At 43.2% G+C, this 21197-nt stretch overlaps 2 protein-coding genes across 2 annotated transcripts; both read left to right on the forward strand.

The window, feature by feature from the left end:
* Positions 1 to 455: 455 nt before the first annotated feature.
* Positions 456 to 15155, forward strand: flii (FLII actin remodeling protein). The gene is made up of 31 exons (XM_023395807.2): positions 456 to 595; positions 2517 to 2627; positions 3393 to 3464; positions 3625 to 3705; positions 3922 to 4169; positions 4324 to 4427; positions 4538 to 4713; positions 4992 to 5149; positions 5398 to 5482; positions 5720 to 5867; positions 6006 to 6136; positions 6366 to 6473; positions 6735 to 6839; positions 6971 to 7150; positions 7278 to 7360; positions 7594 to 7668; positions 7951 to 8034; positions 8178 to 8349; positions 9055 to 9162; positions 9248 to 9439; positions 9622 to 9720; positions 9885 to 9974; positions 10094 to 10233; positions 10781 to 11051; positions 11137 to 11291; positions 11841 to 11901; positions 12026 to 12154; positions 12870 to 12976; positions 13129 to 13234; positions 13329 to 13394; positions 13504 to 15155. The coding sequence occupies exons 1-31, from the start codon at positions 533 to 535 to the stop codon at positions 13636 to 13638; spliced, it is 3843 nt and encodes a 1280-aa protein (XP_023251575.1). The 5' UTR covers positions 456 to 532; the 3' UTR covers positions 13639 to 15155.
* A 1071-nt stretch (positions 15156 to 16226) lies between these two features.
* Positions 16227 to 20267, forward strand: rpusd1 (RNA pseudouridine synthase domain containing 1). Its single transcript, XM_023395785.2, has 6 exons — positions 16227 to 16321; positions 17155 to 17378; positions 17473 to 17596; positions 18081 to 18183; positions 18491 to 18592; positions 19347 to 20267. The coding sequence occupies exons 2-6, from the start codon at positions 17161 to 17163 to the stop codon at positions 19757 to 19759; spliced, it is 960 nt and encodes a 319-aa protein (XP_023251553.1). The 5' UTR covers positions 16227 to 16321; positions 17155 to 17160; the 3' UTR covers positions 19760 to 20267.
* Positions 20268 to 21197: the final 930 nt, after the last annotated feature.

Below are 21197 nucleotides of genomic sequence, written 5' to 3' on the forward strand. Positions count from 1 at the left end.
TTTTGTCATAAGTAGGTCAATGACACCGTCAATAGTTGTATTGTAGCCCCTGATTAAAATGATTAACCGATGATTAATTGCTGAATGTGATTTATGTATTTTTATTATTTAGATTTATTATTATTGTTTACTACAGCTACTCTTTTGTGTTTTATGTCATTTATTGTTTTCTTTATGTGAATGATATATATTTTTCTCTGTTTGTATACATGTATGTATGTCTATTTGTATATGGATGTATATATGTATATGTTTATAAATATATATATTATATACTTTTTGAACTTTTTATATTTCCAGATGTCTGAAATTTGTATTTGTACATTGTTCAATAAAAATGCAAAAGAAAAAAAATAGCTCTATTGTAATACCACATGAGTCCTGGTCTCACTCCGGAGCAGCAGGTGGCGCTAAAGCGCATGAACCGCATTTAAACATCCCGAAGAAGAGCAGCAGTTCACAGCAGCCACAGTCCTCCGTGCTCTGGACCAAAATAGACAGTTGAGGGCTGAGCAGCTGACATCAACCAGAAATGGCTGCCACCGGAGTTCTTCCCTTCATAAGGGGGGTAGACCTCAGTGGAAACGACTTCAAAGTAAGGATTTTAAGTACCAATCTTTGACATTGTATCCGTAGCTGTTCCGCTTAGCTAGGTAGCTAAAGCTAAAGTTAGAGGCTCAGAGCAACGAACGGCTAAGGGCTAAGCTCGCTAAAACATTAGCATAGCTTAACATTACCAGCATTGGGCGTTAGCCAGTTGTCAGATGTTTGACATGGACAAAGTAGAAAGAGACTGGTTTCAGCCACAAGCGTCCTGTGTAACGGTTAACACGTTTATGCTTAGGGGAATGTATTCACTTTGTTTTACTTTGCTCGCTGTTAGAGTACACTTTGCAGTTTGGGATAACGTAGCTCTTATTTCCAACGTCACGTCAGCTAGCTAATTTAGCTTCAGCGCTTGCTAACTGTGGCTGTCTGGGTCAGAGGCACAAGCTCTGCGTCAAAACATGTCAGCTTTATCTGCCTTTAACGTAGATAATGCTGCGGCCAAAAACAACGTTAGTCGATGTTATTGAGTTTGTTGAGTGGCTCCAGTCGCACCATGTCGTCATACTTGTGTATTTTGACCCACTTTGTGAGCCCAGTCTGGGAGCTTGGAGAGGCAGCCCGGCAGGCAGGAGTGACAGCTGAGATCATCTGGCATGAGCCGACAACTATTTGTGTACTTAACGCTGCCCGCCATGTCAGTATTTAAGCAGTAGAAATAAACCGGCGAAATAACGTGTTTATCTGTTAGTCATTGAATGGCTGGCGATTAAAATCTATTTTCAGCCAGTTTGAGATGACATCATTTCCTCTGCCCAAAATGTGCCCTAGATCAAAAACGACTGTAGGCATTTTTCAAGTCTCCTTATGTTTCCTGACTGTAAAAGATAATATACATGGAACAACACAGCTGGCCAGATGTCTGCTGCATTTACTCATCTAGCTGATTTGGAAATGACTGAAGTTGTTCATATTTGTGTTGTCACACTCACCCATAATGAGTCAGGGTGGACAGTAGTGAAGTACTTTTACTTGAGTACTATACTTAAGTACATTTTTTTGTTCATTACTTGAGTATTTTTTTCTTTTCTGGAAACCTATGACTTTTACTCCACTACACTTAAAAGACAAATATTGTACTTTTGACTCCAATACATTTCTATGAAGTACTGAATTACTTTTAATCAGTGGAATTAATTTTCTTTATTTTGAAAATGTGATAGACCAAGTTCATCACAGGAGAAAAGTCACAGCCAACTCCTACACCGTCATTCATGTCCATGTTTGAAGGTTTAGAAATAAAGATTAATTTAAATGTTTGCTGTGTTTACCACGACCATACTTCATCACTGCCTAAAAAAATAAATGCTAAAACAACAATAGCTGTCATTTTGTTGATTCAATTGTTTTTATGTCCATTTCTACAGACTTTATAGAATATTCTACAAGCTTTTTATTCTGCAGGTTCTGCAAGTAACTCAGTGTGTTCGGTAGATAGACAGTAGGATACAGCCATGTGTTGACATAAAAGAAATATACTTTTGAATATTTTAAAAATCAAGTTCTCCAGTACTTTAACTCAAGTAAAATTTTGACTGAACAGCTTTCACTTTTTTGTACTTTGACCACCTCTGATGACAGTGAAACCAACAGGGCTGATGTCAGCTTTCAATCATAGATGTAGACAAATAGAGGGAAATTTACTGTGCTAATTCTTGGATATTTACACCGTGTTTTACTTAATTTATTGGCTGTGTATTGAAGGACTTCAGTGTAACAGATCTACAGTACGTACAGGAGCTCATGTCCGTATTTCAGGCTCAAATGATTCTGGTAAATAAATGTCACTAGTTTGTTTTACAGGAAATTTTATGTGGGTTTCGTTGCAGCCTCCTCCGTCACCTAGCATTGGTAACTACAGTCAATAGAAAAACGTCATTTATGTCTGTCTCACTTGTCTGTCCTTACAGGGTGGATACTTCCCAGAGCATGTCAAGTGTATGAGCAGTCTGCGATGGCTGAAACTGAACAGGACAGGACTGTGTTACCTCCCAGAGGAGCTGGCCTCTCTGCAGAAGCTGGTGAGACATTCAGGCCTTTCTGTTCATTATTAGCTTCACCTCACATCTCTCTTCATGGAGAGTCTCAACATTTTTCACATGTGCCACCTGATCTACAGTTGATAGTTCTGAAGCTGGAGAGAACTCCACAATGGTACTGATATTATTGTATTGGTATTGACTGAATTATCTGTAGAATTAATTATAATAATAATGTTGTCATCTGTCATGATATCAACCTAGATTACCTAGTACCTTTTTCCATCTATCAGCGCTTCGTTGACACCAGTGTTGTTGATGTCTGGGTCAAAACATACAAATATTTAACTTTCAATGTGTGAGTAACAGAGATCACTCCAGCAGACTGACACACTTCACCAGTGAAACCTCACCTGACCAAGAACACACACTGCCCAGCTTTAATCCTCAGTATCTCTGATAGGATTATCTCATCTAAGTCTCCAAAGCAAAGCTCACGCTGAAAAGATGATCTATGCCAGCATGCTTTATCTTACCAGGTGTAGTTAAACAAGATTAGTGTGTTATCATGGCTGGCAGTTGTTGTGTCTTGGGCGTGTTTAACTAAACCTCTGCTTTGATTTTATCCTGTTTGTAGTTAAATCATTCTGTTTAGAGACAACCTGACGTTAGTGTGAGTAGTACATTGCACAGCAGAGACCAGGGCACGTTGTAGGGTCTATCTATGGTATGTTTTAGATTATTATGTCATGTTTGTGCAGTGCGTTGTGTATCTGTTTTAAAAAATCTCTGCTTTTCCTTCTTCAGGAGCATCTTTCAGTGAGTCACAACAGCCTGACCACTTTACATGGAGAACTGTCCAGCTTACCGAACCTACGGGTAACTGATACACACCAGTAAATACATCTAAAGCACATGTAGAATTATTTGTTATTTTATAGATTTGTGGTGGGAGTGTGTCTGGTGTGTTCAGTGTGTTCAGTTTAATGTTTTGACGCGTTCACATCAGTTTTCTAAAAGTGTTTCCTTATGTGTGCAGGCGGTGGTAGCCAGAGCAAACAACCTGAAAAACTCTGGAGTCCCAGATGACATCTTTCAACTGGATGATCTCTCTGTGCTGGTATTATAATTAATCTCACACCATCTCTTCTTCTCTGTTTATGTTTATACCCTTTAAGACCTTTTTCCAGTCCACCTACACTTCTTGCATCAACATGTTCTCTTTCCTTTTTCTTCTGGTAAACTGCCTCAACTTTACACCTATGACCTTTCCTGTTTTTGAATTGTTTTTGAAAGTTTCCTGTCCTGCACCTTTCCCTTCTTCCTTCTGCTGTAGGACCTGAGCTACAACCAGCTGACGGAGATCCCCAGGGACCTGGAGAACAGCAGGAACATGCTCGTGCTGAATCTGAGCCACAACGGTATCGACTCCATCCCCAACCAGCTGTTCATCAACCTGACAGACCTGCTGTACCTGGACCTGAGCGACAACAAGCTCGACAGCCTGCCACCCCAGATGAGACGCCTGGTGCACCTGCAGACTATCATACTGAACAACAACCCGCTGCTGCACGCACAGCTGCGGTAAGAAGGCTTTGTTTCTGTGTTGTTGTCATTATTGTTTGCCATCTATCCCTCACTTCCCACCTTTACCCAAACACCCAGAAAGATGCTAGTTCAAGTATTTATCTAGTGCTGCTCTGACTGGTTGTGTGTGTGTGTGTCTGTGTCTGAGCAGCCAGCTGCCAGCCATGGTGGCATTACAGACTCTGCACCTGAGGAACACCCAGAGGACCCAGAGCAACATGCCCACCAGCCTGGAGGGACTGACGCATTTAGCAGGTAATGCACGTACACACACACACACACACACACACACACACACACACACACACACACAAACACAAATGCGTGGCTCTAACTCCTTCCTGCCCCCCTCCCATCTCTCCCAGATGTTGACCTGTCATGTAACGACCTCACTCGAGTGCCGGAGTGCCTGTATTCTCTGGGCAGTCTGAAGAGACTCAACCTGAGCAGTAATCAGATCTCTGAACTCTCCCTCTGCATCGACCAGTGGACTCAGCTGGAGACGCTGAACCTGAGCCGCAACCAGCTCACCTCGCTGCCCGTAAGGACCACAGTCATTACACAGCTGCCTTTTATAAGCCACTCCTCTCCTACCAGCAGCGTTTAGGAAGTTATGTAATTGGAGTTGTCGCAATATTAAAACCACAAACAAAATTTCATTCATTACTTCTTCTAAGAGATGAACGTCTGCATGATTAAAGACTGGTAACCAGTTATTTCTTCATCTAAAAGCCTCTGTCGCTAGAGAACTGTATTGTTGTTTTGATGCACTCCACTGTATAATTTCTGTAACGTTTAAACTCGTGTGTCTCCGTTCAGTCTGCCATCTGTAAACTGTCCAAACTGAAGAAGCTGTACGTAAACTCCAACAAACTGGACTTTGATGGCGTTCCCCCGGGCGTGGGCAAACTCTCCAGCCTCACTGAGTTCATGGCCGCTAACAACAACCTGGAGCTCATCCCCGAGGGACTCTGCAGGTGAGCTTCGGCCAGGACGCTAGACTGATTTATTCTCAACTGGCTGAAGATACAAGACAATTTTATTTAGCAGAAAGAAGAGAAAGATGTTGAGGGTCGGCATGAGTCAGTTTTACAAACTGAATGTTTGTTGATGTTTGTGAGTCAAAGTGAATTTTACACATGAACAGGAAACGGCAGATTCTCTTTACACGTTGTATTTTATCATCACGCGGTTTGTGAATAATCTTGCGTATGTCGTTTTCTAGGTGTGGCAAGTTGAAGAAGCTGGTGCTGAATAAAAACCGCCTGGTGACGCTGCCTGAGGCCATCCACTTCCTGACTGACTTAGAGGTAAAATACCAACCTATCAGTGTGTAGATGTGATAAAGAAAAGTGTCAGTAAATACTGTTGCAATAAATTGGATAAAAAACCCCAATGTGATATATTTCAAGTTCCTGCAGGAATATTATACGGGACATGATGATGCTTCAGCAATAAAAAAACATCAAGTATATTTGATTAAATGTCACTTTGACTCCACAGATTGTTTAAACCAGAGGATGTTGTTCTCATTAACCGTTCTGCAGGTCCTGGATGTGCGTGAGAACCCCAACCTGGTGATGCCTCCTAAACCAGTGGACAGAGGGGCCGAGTGGTACAACATCGACTTCTCCCTGCAGAACCAGCTCCGGCTGGCCGGGGCCTCGCCTGCGACTGTAGCTGCAGCTGGAGGAGGTGTGTGTGTGTGTGTGTGTGTGTGTGTGTGTGTGTGTGTGTGTGTGTGTGGCTTGTACATGACTGTATTGGACTATATCAACGCTTCTGAGTATTTAATAGAGGCTTAAATCAGTATGTGTTTCTGCACGTGTCCAGGAGCCAGCCCCCGAGATCACCTGGCGAGGAAGATGAGGCTGAGGAGGAGGAAGGACTGTTCTCAGGACGATCAGGCAAAGCAGGTGCTGAAGGGCATGAGTGATGTCGCACAGGAGAAGAAGAACATGGAGGTAAGGGGAAGAAGACATGAAAGAAAATTGGTTGCTGGTCCGACCATTGTGGATCCACCAAGAACAATAAGTTTTGTCTGTTATTATTATGTCGGTCTAACTATTCTGTGGGGAGTTTAGTTGGTTTAGAAATCTCTCCATTAACCTTGAGATGAGTTGAAGAGGAATAACAAACACAAGAGGTTTGATTCATGTTTCCATTTACCAAGAAATCTGCTGATTTTTGCAGGAGAACGGAGAATTGAAATACGCAGATTTAAAGGTCCGACGCTGGGACAAGAGTCTAGAGAAGCCTCAACTGGACTACTCCGAGTTCTTTATGGAGGACGTGGGGCAGGTAGTGTGTGTGTGTGTGTGTGTGTGTGTGTGTGTGTGTGTGTGTGTGCGTGTGTGTGAGAGAGAGAATGTGTGTGTGTGTGACAGTAGATATCCACGTTTGTGTGTTTGAGTCTGATTCAGAGGATGCAACCTCTCCTTTCCTGCTTCCTCTCTGCAGATTCTTTTCCACATATCTGTTGGGAACCTTTCAGGTTATAGAAGGTTTTGTTTTGGAGGTTGATCACAATCTATATTCGTATCTCTCTCCCCCTCCCTTCAGGTTCCAGGTGTAACCGTGTGGCAGATAGAGAACTTTGTTCCCATGCAGGTGGATGAAGCTTTCCATGGCAAGTTCTACGAGGCGGACTGCTACATCATCCTCAAGGTAACGCCTCAAACATTTGCACAGACTAATCAAAGAAAAACTGGTTCATGTCACTGGAACATCTGTAAGTTTCTATCCGGAGACACATTCCCTCCTCTCGTCCTTCTCACGCTCCTCTCTTTGTAACACAGACCTTCCTGGATGATAACGGAGCGCTGAACTGGCACATCTACTACTGGATCGGCCAGGAAGCCACGCTGGACAAGAAGGCCGGCTCTGCCATCCACGCCGTCAACCTCCGAAATTTCCTGGGGGCAGAGTGCAGGACGATAAGGGAAGAGATGGGAGACGAGAGCGAGGAGTTCAGCGCCGTATGTATAAACATATTACACTTCTTTAAAATGCATTTTCCTTTACTGGACAAACTGAAACTGAAGCTGCAGCTTTAAACTTCAGCTGCTTCGTGCTGTTGTAGTTAAGGTCTTGTCTCATGTGCAGGTGTTTAACAATGAGATCTCCTACATTGAGGGAGGAACAGCCAGTGGATTCTACACTGTGGAGGACACAAACTATTCCGTCAGGTAGGCTGGAAGTCACATTTCCTTTATTTACCTTTTGTTTGGCTTTTATTTTCTTAATATCGTTAGAGATGAGCTTTGTTTTGAAAAGCTGGTTCATAAAACCAGGTTCATTTGAAGTGTGAATTAATTTAGTTCCAGCTATAATCAACTGATCGCTCTGAGTGTGTGTGTGTGTGTGTGTGTGTGTGTGTTTTTTTGCTCTGTAAACATTTGAGCCTTTGTGTTTTCATCAGGTTGTACAGAGTTTACGGAAAGAAGAACATTAGACTGGAGTCTGTACCTGTGAAGGCCTCCTCCCTCGATCCTCGGTGACTCTCACACACCCTCTCTGCCTTTATGTACCATGACACACACACTCACCCTACAGCCTGCACACACACACACACACACACACACACACACACACACACACTCCCCATTCCTAATGCCTTTGGTGTCCCTCTTATCTCTGTTTGACGTAATCAGTGCGTTCACTGTCGACTTTGATTTGTAATTTTATCCCGCCGCTGTTTGACACATGATGTAAACTGTCTGTCTTTAGGGTGAAGCATCGTGTCTTTAACATCCTGTTTTTCTCTTTTCTTTGGCAGCTTTGTCTTCCTGTTGGACACAGGGCTGGAAATCTTTGTCTGGAGAGGAGCCAACGCTACACTCAGCGGCACCACGAAGGCCAGGTGAGACACAAATCAAGAGGCAACACAAACTTTGCTGCCACTTGGTTTGGCAAATCTCATGTTCCCCATGTTCAGGACACCACTGAACAGCCTGTAGCTGCAGAGATCCAAAGCTGTTTCTGAGCGTTATCGTCCTCCTCCAGGTTATTTGCAGAGAAGATAAATAAGAATGAGCGTAAGGGGAAGGCGGAGATCACAACCCTCATGCAGAACCAGGAGCCTCCAGGGTTCTGGGAGGTGCTGGGAGGACAACCAGAGGAGATCAAGAAACACGTACCGGACGACTTCTCTCCCATCAGACCTAAACTGTACAAGGTGAATCATTTTAATAACCTTTTATACAGCTGTTTGTTGTGGACTACGTGCAGATTCAAGGTGCTGCTTTCTGCTTAATCACATGTAACTATATTTTTGTAACTGGCTCATGATGATTTACAGCAGCGGCTCCAAACCGTCTCCAACTCACGGCCCTCTAACAATACGGAGGCCAAATAAAACTCTTCTTCTCAGAGCTGTTTTTATTTTAATGATGATGATCGAACATTCAGGATTGAATCAGGCATCAGAAACAGCTAACAAGCGTACGATGTGTTCTGCCCGGCGACAACATAAAAGTTCCTATCATTGGCTTAAATTTTTTAATGTTTTTAAAGAGAATTTATTTTCAAAACATTCAAAAACATTATTTATATTTTAATTTTTTATTATAATTTTTTTGTGATTACATCTTCTCACCAAGATTGTCCCGTTGTCGACCACCTTGCAATACCTTCGTGGTCCACCAGGTGCGGTTAACAGCACGTGTCAGCCTTAGAAAAGGTCCCACACCTCCATCTTTAACATGAGAGTCTTCAGACAGGTGGAGGTTAACAAATGTGTAAAAGAGGCCGACGTATCTGTGACATCACACAGGAAACTTTTTGTTTAAAAGGCTCGATAAAGTTTGATGAACACGAACGGATAAAGATGCTAAGCGGCAAATCATAGTTCACTGATGTTTGGTGTGTCACCGTCCTGTAGGTGGGCCTGGGTCTGGGCTACCTGGAGCTGCCTCAGGTGAACTACAAGCTGTCGGTGGAGCACAAAGACCACAAGATCAAACTGGACACCCTGCCAGAGCTGAGACTGGTACGTTCGTCTGCACCAACATCCCTCCTTCCCTCCTTGTCCCTCCTCCCCTTCTGATACTTTACACCCTCCTCTTTCTCTTCAGGTGCAGTCTCTGCTGGACACGAAGTGCGTGTACATCCTGGACTGCTGGTCCGACGTGTTCATCTGGATCGGGAGGAAGTCTCCCCGTCTCGTCCGAGCCGCCGCCTTGAAACTGGGTCAGGAGATCTGCTCCATGCTGCACCGGCCCAAACACGCCTGCGTCACCCGCAACCTGGAGGCCACCGAGTGTCAGGTAATGAACACGACAGTAACACCTGCTGTACCTGCTGTGGTGGACACACATAAATACACTTTACAGCTCCGCATGAAGGAAAACATCATGAAATATCATAATAACTTTTTAATATTGTATTTGATTTAAACTTTAAACTTTTACACACTTCAAAACTGACCTGAATGTCTTTTCCTCGCCAGGTGTTTAAGTCCAAGTTTAAGAACTGGGATGACGTGTTGAAGGTGGACTACACCAGAGCAGCTGAGACTGTGCAGCAGAAGGACAACCTGCAGGGCAAGGTCGGTTCAGTACAAACATCAGTACAAATGCTGCTGCTGAACTGAAATACAGGATTACTCTCAAAGTATTCACATGGTGGAAGACACGTGTGTTTTAAGAGAAGACTTTTATTGTGAAATGTGTCAGATATATGTTGCTGCTAATGTCTTGTTTCCTGTCGCAGGTGAAGAAAGACGCAGAGAAGAAAGACCAGATGAAAGCCGACCTCACTGCTCTCTTCCTTCCCAGGCAGCCGGCCATGGCCCTCACTGAGGTCACACACACACACACACACACACACACACACACTCACACACACACTCTCTCCCTATTCTGACTTGGTTTGCTGAGAAAACAGGAACAAGCTCTTCTTCGTTGGTGTTTTGTGTGCAGGCTGAGCAGCTGATGGAGGAGTGGAACGAGGACCTGGACGGCATGGAGGGATTCGTGTTGGAGGGAAAGAAGTTCGCTCGTTTGCCAGAGGAAGAGTTCGGGCATTTCTTCACACAGGACTGTTACGTCTTCCTCTGCAGGTGTGTGTGTGTGTGTGTGTGTGTGTGTGTGTGAGAGAGAGAAATGGTCGTAATACAGACTGAGTGTTAAAGTGAGCTCATCAAGATATGAACATATGAGCAACAAACACACAATCACAAGAGATGATTGATTAGAAAAAGTCTTTATTTACACACGCCGTGCATGCTGGGTTTTCGAGACGCAGCTTCTTCTTATTTTATATTTTTAACCTTTGCAAGTAAAAAAGCAATTGGCGTCTTCCATCACTCCACCTGTTCAACAAGATTTAAACATGAAGTAAAGACACATTTCCAACTTCTCCATCCACCGCGGTTTGTTTTACACTAGCGCAGCGAGCTAAAGCTAGGCTAATAGTGAACGGTTCTGAACAAGCTAAAAGGAAACGTTGCTGTTTGTCGACTGCAGCTTTATTCGACACAGACTTTTGTAAACTCAGAACTACAACCTGAGACAGCAGCAGTGTCACCTGCAGCAGACGGAGGAGATGACCTGTAGTGACCTTTGTCTGTGTTCTGTCTGTGCTCTGATGTCACTGTGCCTCCTCAGATACTGGGTGCCTGTGGAGTATGAGGAGGATGAGAAGGAGAAGAAGGAGGGTGAAGGTGCTGGAGAAGGCAGAGTTGGCAGAGGAGGAGGAGGAGGAGGAGGCGGAGGAGGAGGAGGAGGAGATGAGGAGGAAGAGGACAAACAGCCGGAGGAGGACTTCCAGTGTGTGGTTTACTTCTGGCAGGGCAGACAGGCCTCCAACATGGGCTGGCTCACCTTCACCTTCTCCCTGCAGAAGAAGTTTGAGAGTCTCTTCCCTGGAAAACTCAAGGTTAAACATTTTTTATTATCATTGTGTGTACTTTCATCACCGTGTTGACTGTTTCATCACACCTGCCGTCTGTTTACCTGTTCAGGTGGTGCGTATGACCCAGCAGCAGGAGAACCTCAAGTTCCTGTCTCATTTCAAGAGGAAGTTCATCATCCACAAAGGGAAGAGGAAACAGAAGACGGACTCCGCCCAGCCCTCCCTCTACCACATACGCACCAATGGCAGCGCGCTTTGCACCAGGTACAACATGTTTCCTGTTATCACCTGTATCCATAGCAACAACATCACAAACATCTGTGTCCTTTAACCTCTCTCTCTCTCTCTCTCTCTCTCTCTCTCTCTGTCCCTCTCTCTCTTTCTTTGTCTCTCTCTCTCTCTCTGTGTGTGTCTCTCTCTCTATCTGTCTCTCTCTCTCTCTTTGTCTCTCTCTCTCTCTGTCCCTCTCTCTCTCTCTTTCTCTCTCCCCCTCTCCTCTCTCTCTCTCGCTCTCTCTCTGTCCCTCTCTCTCTGTCCCTCTCTCTTTCTTTGTCTCTCTCTCTCTCTCTGTGTCTCTCTCTCGCTCTCTCTCTCTCTCTCTGTGTCTCTCTCTCTATCTGTCTCTCTCTCTCTCTCTTTGTCTCTCTCTCTCTCTCTCCCCCTCTCCTCTCTTTCTCTCTCCCCCTCTCCTCTCTCTCTCGCTCTCTCTCTCTCTGTCTCTCTCTCTCTCCCCCTCTCCTCTCTCTCTCTCTCTCTCTCTCTCTCTCTGTGTCTCTCTCTCTCTCTCTCTCTCTCTCCCCCTCTCTCTCTCAGGACCATCCAGATTGGGACAGATTCAAGTAATCTCAACTCGGAGTTCTGCTTCATCCTCAAGGTTGGACATATATTTTTTCTTATCTTTATAGTAAAGGAGATATTTAGTTTTACGTCACAGGTCCAGCAGAGATTTCTCCTCCGTCTGAAAACACTCCTCTTTGTAACGTGACGTTTTCCATCAGGTACCATTTGAGAGCACAGACAATCAGGGCATCGTTTACACCTGGGTGGGCCGAGCTGCCGACCCGGACGAAGCCAAACTGGCCGAGGACATCATGAACAGCATGTTCGATGACACGTACAGCAAACAGGTGCGTGTTCCTGTGTCCGCGTCCGTCAACTTCTTTCATTCTCAGTTTTTTTGCGCAACTTGAATAAAAACTTTTCTTCATCTGAGGCTTCAACTTTTAACTCTTTAACAGTTCAGTTTCTCTGTCGTCATCACAACATCAACAATACAACGACCTCTCAGTGTCACCGTGGTTTCTGTTCATGTGCAGAAGTTTAATAAGATACTCCATTTTCAACCAGGGATGAATGAATACGCTCCGACCTGCCGCCCAGTGGATAAACTACGTTAATCTTGCAGATGAAAGTACGCAGGCGTGTGAACAGCGCCGCTGGCTCAGCAGCTGTTAACGACCTTAAGTTACCTCATGAATTCACTTTGTTTTACTTCCTGAACTTCAAGTGAATCTTAAACTAATTTCTTCAACTTCTTCAGTTATTAAAACTGTTTTAAATCTTATGACGACATATATTCAGCTGCAGCCACGCCCACGTGCTCTAAACCAGATTTAGCTGTTTTTCATTCTGTTTAGAACTTGAATCATTAAAAAAAAAAAAAAAAAAAGTTTTAATTTTACGAACAACAAGGTTGAAGGTGGAATTTTTCTTAAACCAGCTCGTCTGCATCATGACAACGTCCCTCATGATGAGTGTCTGTAATCTAGTCATGTGATGATGTCATCACACCCAGACAGTGTGTGTGTGTCTGTGCTTCAGAGTCTTGTTTTTATCTCCTAGGTGATAAATGAGGGGGAGGAGCCGGAGAACTTCTTCTGGGTGGGGATTGGTTCTCAGAAGCAGTACGATGAAGATGCAGATTATATGAAACATGCTCGGCTCTTCAGGTGAGTCACCTGTTCCCTCTATCTCTCTCTCCTCTCTCTCTCTCTCTCTCTCTCTCTCTCCTTATTTCCTTACTTTTGAGGATTTTGGATGAATTAGTTTTGTTGTAGTTTTTGACATCAGAGGACTTTTGTCCCCCCCACCCCCGCCTCAGGTGTTCCAATGAGAAAGGTTATTTCTCTGTGTCGGAGAAATGCTCAGACTTCTGTCAGGACGACTTGGCTGATGATGACATCATGCTGCTGGACAACGGCAATGAGGTAACGATGATTGATTTAATCACGATGATTGATCGGTGTGACTTTGATCGTTTGGCTGCGTGCAGTCCGGCTCACCCTCCTCCTTCTCTCTCAGGTGTACATGTGGGTGGGCACTCAGACCAGCCAGGTGGAGATCAAACTCAGTCTCAAAGCCTGTCAGGTGAGCGGGAACCTCCAGTTTGTGTCGACACATGTTGGGTTTTATACATCCGCACCTTTCTAACCCCTCCCCCCTCTCTCCTCTTCCTCCTCCTCCTCTTCCTCACCAGGTTTACATCCAGCACATGCGCTCCAAGGAGACCGAACAGCCGAGGAAGCTGCGACTGGTGCGGAAGGGAAACGAGCCCCACTGCTTCACGCGCTGCTTCCACGCCTGGGGGGCTTTCAAAACCCCCCCCTCATAGACAAACACTCTCTGAACCGCACACATGCTCAGAAACGCTCACACCTTCATACACATTGATTCGCTGCCATGTTATTTTCTACCAGTAAGATGATGATGATGATGATGATGATGATGATGTCGTCTATGCCTATAACCCAGCTTTACCTGAACTCTGATTCCCGCCCTCCATCCTGCTCGTCGCTGCTGCCAACAGGCTCCTGTCTGATCTCAGTTCACAGTCAGTCCGGTTTCTGTCTTTGGGACAAATATCAGTTTTTCTACTTTGTTTTTTTTTTTTTCTTTTAGCAGCAGCTTGAAATCCTGACGTTGAACGAAAGAAGAGAATAATGTTTTGAGGTGTACAGAGGCTTTATAAAAATCCAAAGGGAGGTGAATCCGCCGAACATATCGATCCGTGTCGCTGCTTTCACGTGGCTCAGCAGTCGTTTCCAGCGGAGGGTTCAGAGCTCGTTACACTCACTTCTCTGCTTTAGTGCCATTTTTGCGAAAAGCTCGTTTGAAGCAGTTCGGGCCAGATTAGTTGATTTTACAGTTTAGTTTTTTTTTTTCTCCTCCCATCATTGAGGGATTGAACAGAAAACAGCACTATAATTGTTTTTCTGAGGAATGGTTTATATAAATATATATATTTTTCTGTTGTGTGGATATACATGGTATGTGTGTGTTTGCCCCATGCGCCTTTACTGAAATCAGTCGTTTGCTCTCTGTTCTCACTTTCTCTAACTCCACCACTGATCTGAAACTCTTGTCGTATGAGATTTGTTTCCATCGACGGTTCAATCCTTTTGCCGGGTGAAAGTTAAAATGGTTAATGTTTATTTGGCCAAAGAAATCTTGAGGTCGGTGTTTAAGTACTCGATTGTGAGACAGAGCTTTGTTTTATGTTTAAATGTGCAATCAGTAGAGCTCGGGAGATCCTGAAACTAAATAACATTCACGATACTGTGTTCTTCTACGTTTCCGGCTGCAGTCAACTAAATGTTTATGTTCTTGCTTTTCTGGAGTGAAGGGGACGAGAGGAGTTTCTGTCCAAAACCTGAAAAAGTTAAAACATCATGTTTGACATTTACGACCGTTTAGTGGAAAACGTTGATCTTTTTCAGACATGTTTCTCGTTTTGGAACAAAACTTTTATTTTATTAATTCACACGTTTTAATGGGAGATCTCTTGCACCATATCAGCGACATATCTTAACATAGTGACTTCTGGGTAACTGATGATCGGTGTTGCCAGCATCAGCTTTGGAGTACAAACCTGCTGCAGCGCGTCTGGTGATCATGTGACCTGTGCAGTATGCAGGCGTCGGTCCAGGCCAGATATCTGTGTATTCCCAAGTGGCTGCAACTTTCATTTTGTTATTTTACACTATACTTTGTGGGGTGAACTGTATGCCTGTTAGTGTGTTGGGTCCTACACACGTGTATGTGTGTGTATGAATATGTGCACATGCTCCTGATGCCACCTGCAGATGCTTTATTTATGTATTTTATATAAAAATAAAATCTCACATCGCATATTTAGTCATCTGGCTTTCTTGATTGCTATTTACTGATAATTCAGATGTTTGTATGTGACACTGTCAACAGAGCGTCCGCATCTACCATCAAACTCCACACACCAACACAGGTGTTTCTTGCCTCATGGGACCATTTCCAGGTGGAGGCTGGGAGTTTTGATGTTTTCAAACCCATTATACTAAAAAGAATAATCAATCAGTGGTGAAATCTATATTATAGAGCATCTCAGAGTATAGTAACTTTTCTTTTTGGCATGAAAATATATTTTATTTCAGGGGAAAATCTTATTTTTTACACAACTTGATTTATAATCAGTGTCTTTTGAAAAGGCTTTATATCCTCTTCCATGTCTAGTTAAATTTTCTTTTAAACATTTAGAAACATTATTTATATACATATATTTTTTATACAGTTGCATCTTTTCACCATAATTGTACTATTTTGCAAATACTGTTTTGTCAACCCAATTGCAATACCTTCACGGCCCACAGGTTGGGAACCACTGTCACAGACACAAACTGAACACAGCTGATGACAGCCATACATGGACTAATGGACTAAATGCAAATATTTATCTATTTATTTATTTATTTGCATCAGGAGAGTGGACCATTTTATTTATTACACTGTCACATGTGTTACATCTCACATTCATCTCTTGATAATCTATATATAATAATATGTAATATACATTGTGAAAATTATTAATATATTATAATACAGTAGATTCAGTGCACAATTAATTCTGTTAAAACATTCCTGGACAATCCTGTTATTATGCAGTGTGTATTCAGCACATATGGTCTTTAGTCTCCATTCTATTTTTATCTGATTCTATTTATTTTTATCCTTTTCTTTAGTCTATTTAGTCTGTAAAGTTTAATTTAGCCTTTGAATATATTTGTTTTACCTACATAACCCATAAATAAAAACCAGCTGTTATCGTTTAACCCAGGGAAGTTATCCTATAACTCAGAAAGCCGTGCTGCTGCACAGTAACAGTAGGTGGCGCTGTTCACCGTCGCTGTCGGTTCGTTCCCCGCCATGACAGACGAAGAAGAAGAAGAAGGAGAAGAAGAAGAAGAAGGAGGAGAACCGGCTGCGCAGCTCGTTGCGCTACTTGTGGATTTGTTTACATTCGTGTAAATGTGCGCGTTCTCTCGGTATGTCGAAAAAAATATAACACACATTATTCGTGGCTAATTATTCGTGGTAGTTGTACAGATACTGGCAGCGTTATGACTCACACGTTACTAGTTTTCTTATGTTGTTAGCATACAGCAGCTAGCTAACATGCTAACCTGAAACTTGTCATCGTAGCTTTTCTTGTTTTGAAGCAGCGCTGGATGGGGCGGTGTCCCTGATCTGACAGAAATCACACATCAGTAGAGACAAGAGAAATACACTTTCTTCTCAAAGTCCTAAACATTTTCCACCTGTTTAAACCCTGTGGTTAAAACGTCCACTTTGTCAGTGATAGTTTCCAGTCAGTTGTTGCCTAGTTTGAAGCTTATCCACCGCTTGACCTGTATTTACATATATTTTAATTTACATATATATTTATTTACAAACAAGTAATGAAGTACTTGTGTAAATAAATGCATTGTAGTTTTTACATTTTGTGGTTCTTTATGCTCATACTTGAGTATTGTATTTTTGACTACAATAATTTTGTTTGAAACTTCACTGTGTATGTAGAAATTTTACAGACTTAATATATGATTAGTTAAAATAAAATATGACACATTAAACTGTCCAACAGCATTTAAAATGTTTTAATTATCTCCATGTCAACCAGCTCTCACACTAAAATGCTGTTTCCCATTAAAGTAACAGTAATAAAAAAAAAAAGAACAAGACATTACATAAAATAATATGATACTATGAATGAATTGATTACTTAAAGTGCATTTTTGCTTCAAATATAAAGTATGTTCAGTTACCGTGCCTAAGACTTAGATACATAAATACATAGTCATCCACCTTCTCTCCACAGGGCTGAATGAGTTGTGTCAGTGCCGCGCTGCACATGGTGACCACAGAGCCTGCGAGCCTGGAGAGCCTGCATGTGCTGTACCAGAGCGACGACTACATTGTGGTGGACAAGCACTGGGACATCCGCATCGACAGCAAGATGTGGTACGAGAAACACACCGTGCAGGCTCAGCTCCGGCACCGCTTCCCTCAGCTGGCAGACCCCAGCACCTACTATGGATTCAGGTCAGAGTCACACTAACACCAACAGCACCAGCTCACAGACAGCACCCTCGTGAAGAGTTATGGTGTCTGATCGTCTTTCTGCTCCTCCCACCAGGTTCTGTCATCAGTTGGATTTCTCCACCAGCGGGGCTCTTTGTGTGGCCCTCAACAAGGCTGCAGCCGGCCGGGCCTACCGCTGCTTCAAGGACCGCACCGTCACCAAAGCCTACCTCGCCCTGGTATGGAACACAAGCCCTGCGTTTGTCAATAATAATAATAATAATAATGAGAATAATAAACTTTATTTGTATAGCACCTTTCATACAAGAAATGTAGCACAAAGTGATTTACAACAAAGAAATGAGCTGCACCAAGTGCTTCACATGAAAAGAAAAACATGTTAAAGCTTTGATCTAAAATTAAAAACATTAATGGAAAATTAGATAAAATAATGAATCATTAAATAAGAAGACATTTAAAAGAAAAAATGTGCAAAATTTCAGAGCTAGTTAGTTTTCTTTTAAAAAATACTCAGTGAGCTGCCTCTCTGATATCTACAGGTATCTATATCTGATATCTAAAGGTCGTGTGTTCCACAACTTTGGGCCATAAATGACAAAAGCTGCATCCCCAATTTTCCTCCGGCTGTTGTTGGGATTAACTCTCTGTCTTATAATAAAGATCTGTAAAGATGAAATTAGCTCCACAGTTTTTGCTTTCTAGATTCGCGGCTTGGTGGAAGAACAGACACAAACTCTGGACTTCTCCATCGGCAAGAACTCCACTGAGGGAAAAACACACATGATGTGTATTGAGGGAACAGAAGGTAAATGAATGTGTCTTGGTTTGTGTGTGTTTTAAAGCATGAATGAGTCGGACTTCCCTTCTACCAAAACTCTACAAATTCACATAATTAAAATTATTTTAATTCTGATTCGAAACCCCAAAATTTGTTCAATACATATAGTTTGTTTCTGTGTTTTCCCTTGTAGCACATTTGATAAATAGAGTTGGAAATGAATCATTAAATATTGGACAGTTCAGGCTCGGAGTGATTGACCTGTTCCTGTAAAGCTGACACAGACAACAGTCAGTCAGTGAGACGGAAAGATAACTGATCCTTCTGTTGTCAGGCTGTGAGAACCCCAAGCCTTGCCAGACTGAGCTGACGGTGCTGGAGTACGGGTTGTATGACGGAGATCCTGTCACCAAGGTGCTACTGCAGCCGCTCACTGGTAACAGCCCTCATCTGTTTCCTCTCATATAAGACGAATAAAAGATTTCTGTTTGCACATCGACGCCTTCAGAGTGTGAGGTGAAAAACATCACGGCCCATTTTAACCTTGAGATTTAATTAGAAACAAATGACACTAGAGCAAATTCACATTTTTGGAAGAGTCATTGAGTTTTTTAAGTTTGAAAACTGGAAGGGGAATCTATTAGACTTAATATTTATATAGATTGTTTTCATCTTCCATTATTGTCGTATTCAGTTCACCTTCAGTCAAACGGCTTCATCGTCTATTAAAGGGACAGTTCAGGTGTTAAAGGGACAGTTCAGGTGTTTTGTTAAAGGGACAGTTCAGGTGTTCTGTCGTGGGGTTGTGTGAGGTCAGTCATATACAGTCGGTTCATTACCTGCAGTAGATTCTGGTCAGCTCGCTCCCAGTGAGGAGATGAGACCAGGAGCACCGTCACACCAGCAGAGTGATGCGTTGCTGTGGGCGGAGCCACCAGAACACACCTGTTTTAGACACTTTTAAAAACAAAACAATCCAACATCTGTTTAAATGAAGCTTCATCCTTTGGCACTACATTTTTTCGACCGCTGAACTACCGTACTCCTACGTGCAAGCGCACCTACAGAACGCACTGTATCACATGAAGCTTCATTTAAACAGATGTTGGATTGTATCGATTTAGAAATGATGAAACTGGCAGAGCTGTGAAAACTCCTCCTCCCTCTCTCACCTGTGACGTTTCCTTCAGGCCGAACGCACCAGCTGAGGGTCCACTGCAGCGCCATCGGCCACCCCGTCGTCGGGGACTTCACCTACAGCTCCGGAGCGGACGACGGGCCGTACCGCATGATGCTGCACGCCCACCTCCTCCACATTCCGCTGGAACCTCAGCCCCTGCTCGTGTCTGCCGGAGACCCCTTTCTCCCCGCGTTGGATCCCAAGTGGCTCCCGCAGCGCTCGTTACGGACGCTGTCGGCCACCGTGGAGGCGCTGCTGGAGCGCCGGGTGGAGGAGGACAGGAAGACTAAAGAGGAGGAGAGAGAGAGAGCGAGAAGGGAGGAGGAGAGGAGGAAACGCATCAAGGAACAGAGGACTGAGGAGGAGAGTGAGGAGCAGAGGGAGCAGTGTCAGGAGTGGCTGAGTGAATGGGCTGGAGACTGATGGACTCTTTTGTATTATTATTTATTTTAATTTATTTTAGCTGTTTTACTTACAAAAGCCATGTTGAGCACGTCACCTCCATCTCAACGACCACCCGCATTTAAACACCATATATGGAAGTGGACTTTAACCTTAACTCCCTCACAGACCAGTTATTAACATCGTGTTTGAGCTTTTAAACTGTTGTTCTCTTCACCACTATAACCCGCAGCAGCTGACAGACAAGTGCCTTGCTCAGGTTCATGTTAATAAGAGAGGGGTTGGTTTGATGTCATTCACTTCCTAATCAGTGTAATAGTTTTTATTCATGAGCGTGTTTCCTGTCAGTCTGTCGCACCGTGCAGATCGTTTTAGATTGATGTGCCAAAGTTGTAAGATTTGCCTCTGATTCGAGCAGCAGCAGTTGATCCGTCTTTGTCCTCAAACACGCTGGGAAGTGTTTCCTCACATAAGCTGCATGGCTCTGACACACATGAAATACCATTAAATAAAAGCCTAATATTCTGTATGTTTCTTTGCATTTTGACTGATAGTGTCTTTAAAAAGTTTTCAACCACAAAACATTTTATGTCAGTGGAAATATGACGAATACAAAGAAACCAATCAGGGGAAGGATGCAGGTTTATATCCAGGGCATTACATGTACATTGGAGCTCAATAAAATCAGTCATACCAAAATAGAAAATATAAAAAACGTGGCACAGGTGTTAATTTGGTAAAAGCTGTCAGTGTCTGAGAGGCCAACAAAGACTGTTATCAGTCTGAACCGCTGACACACATCACCACAGTCATTACACACAGGACCTGCAGGTGTGAGAGCTGACTGAGGGTTTGTGCAGCTGCCACATGAAACTCCTGCTTCCTATTGCTCTACACAGCAGCAGCAGCAGCGTGTAGCTCCCTGTTATTCCTGTGCAGGTGTGAACCCACAGCTGATGTTTCTTTACCTGCTGCAAATTCATGAAGGCATAAAGGAATCTTTGGGATTCTTTTCAATCAGAAGTCACTTCTAGGTATTTTATTCCCATGAAAAATAAGTGTAGATCGATACAGAAGTTACTGTTGCATGGACTCTACCTGTATAACTAGAGTGACGACGTGGTGACATGTAAATATTTAAAGAGGTGTGGCATAGGCTGCTTCCTCAGGGACAGATGCTTTAAATTTAAGAGTAGACTTTTCCTACTTTAACACACTAACGGCTCTTTTCACAAACTGCCAGTTAAGAAAATGATTTTGAATCTCAGTTATCATCTTCCAAATTTTCTATATTAAAAGAAGAACTGTTGCTGAAGGCTTTTATGTAGGAGTGACAGGTGTTGAACATGTTCAGCAGCTCGAGCAGCATCCTCACTAACAACACAGATGTTGCTGGATAAATGTAGAACGTTTGATCAGAGCCTACAATGAATTGAAATGAAGGTGGATTCCTACAAAT

Source organism: Seriola lalandi, unplaced genomic scaffold (assembly GCF_002814215.2).
Source record: "Seriola lalandi dorsalis isolate HSWRI2012SDOR001 ecotype SW California unplaced genomic scaffold, Sedor1 jcf7180002054969, whole genome shotgun sequence".
NCBI classification, from domain to species: domain Eukaryota; kingdom Metazoa; phylum Chordata; class Actinopteri; order Carangiformes; family Carangidae; genus Seriola; species Seriola lalandi.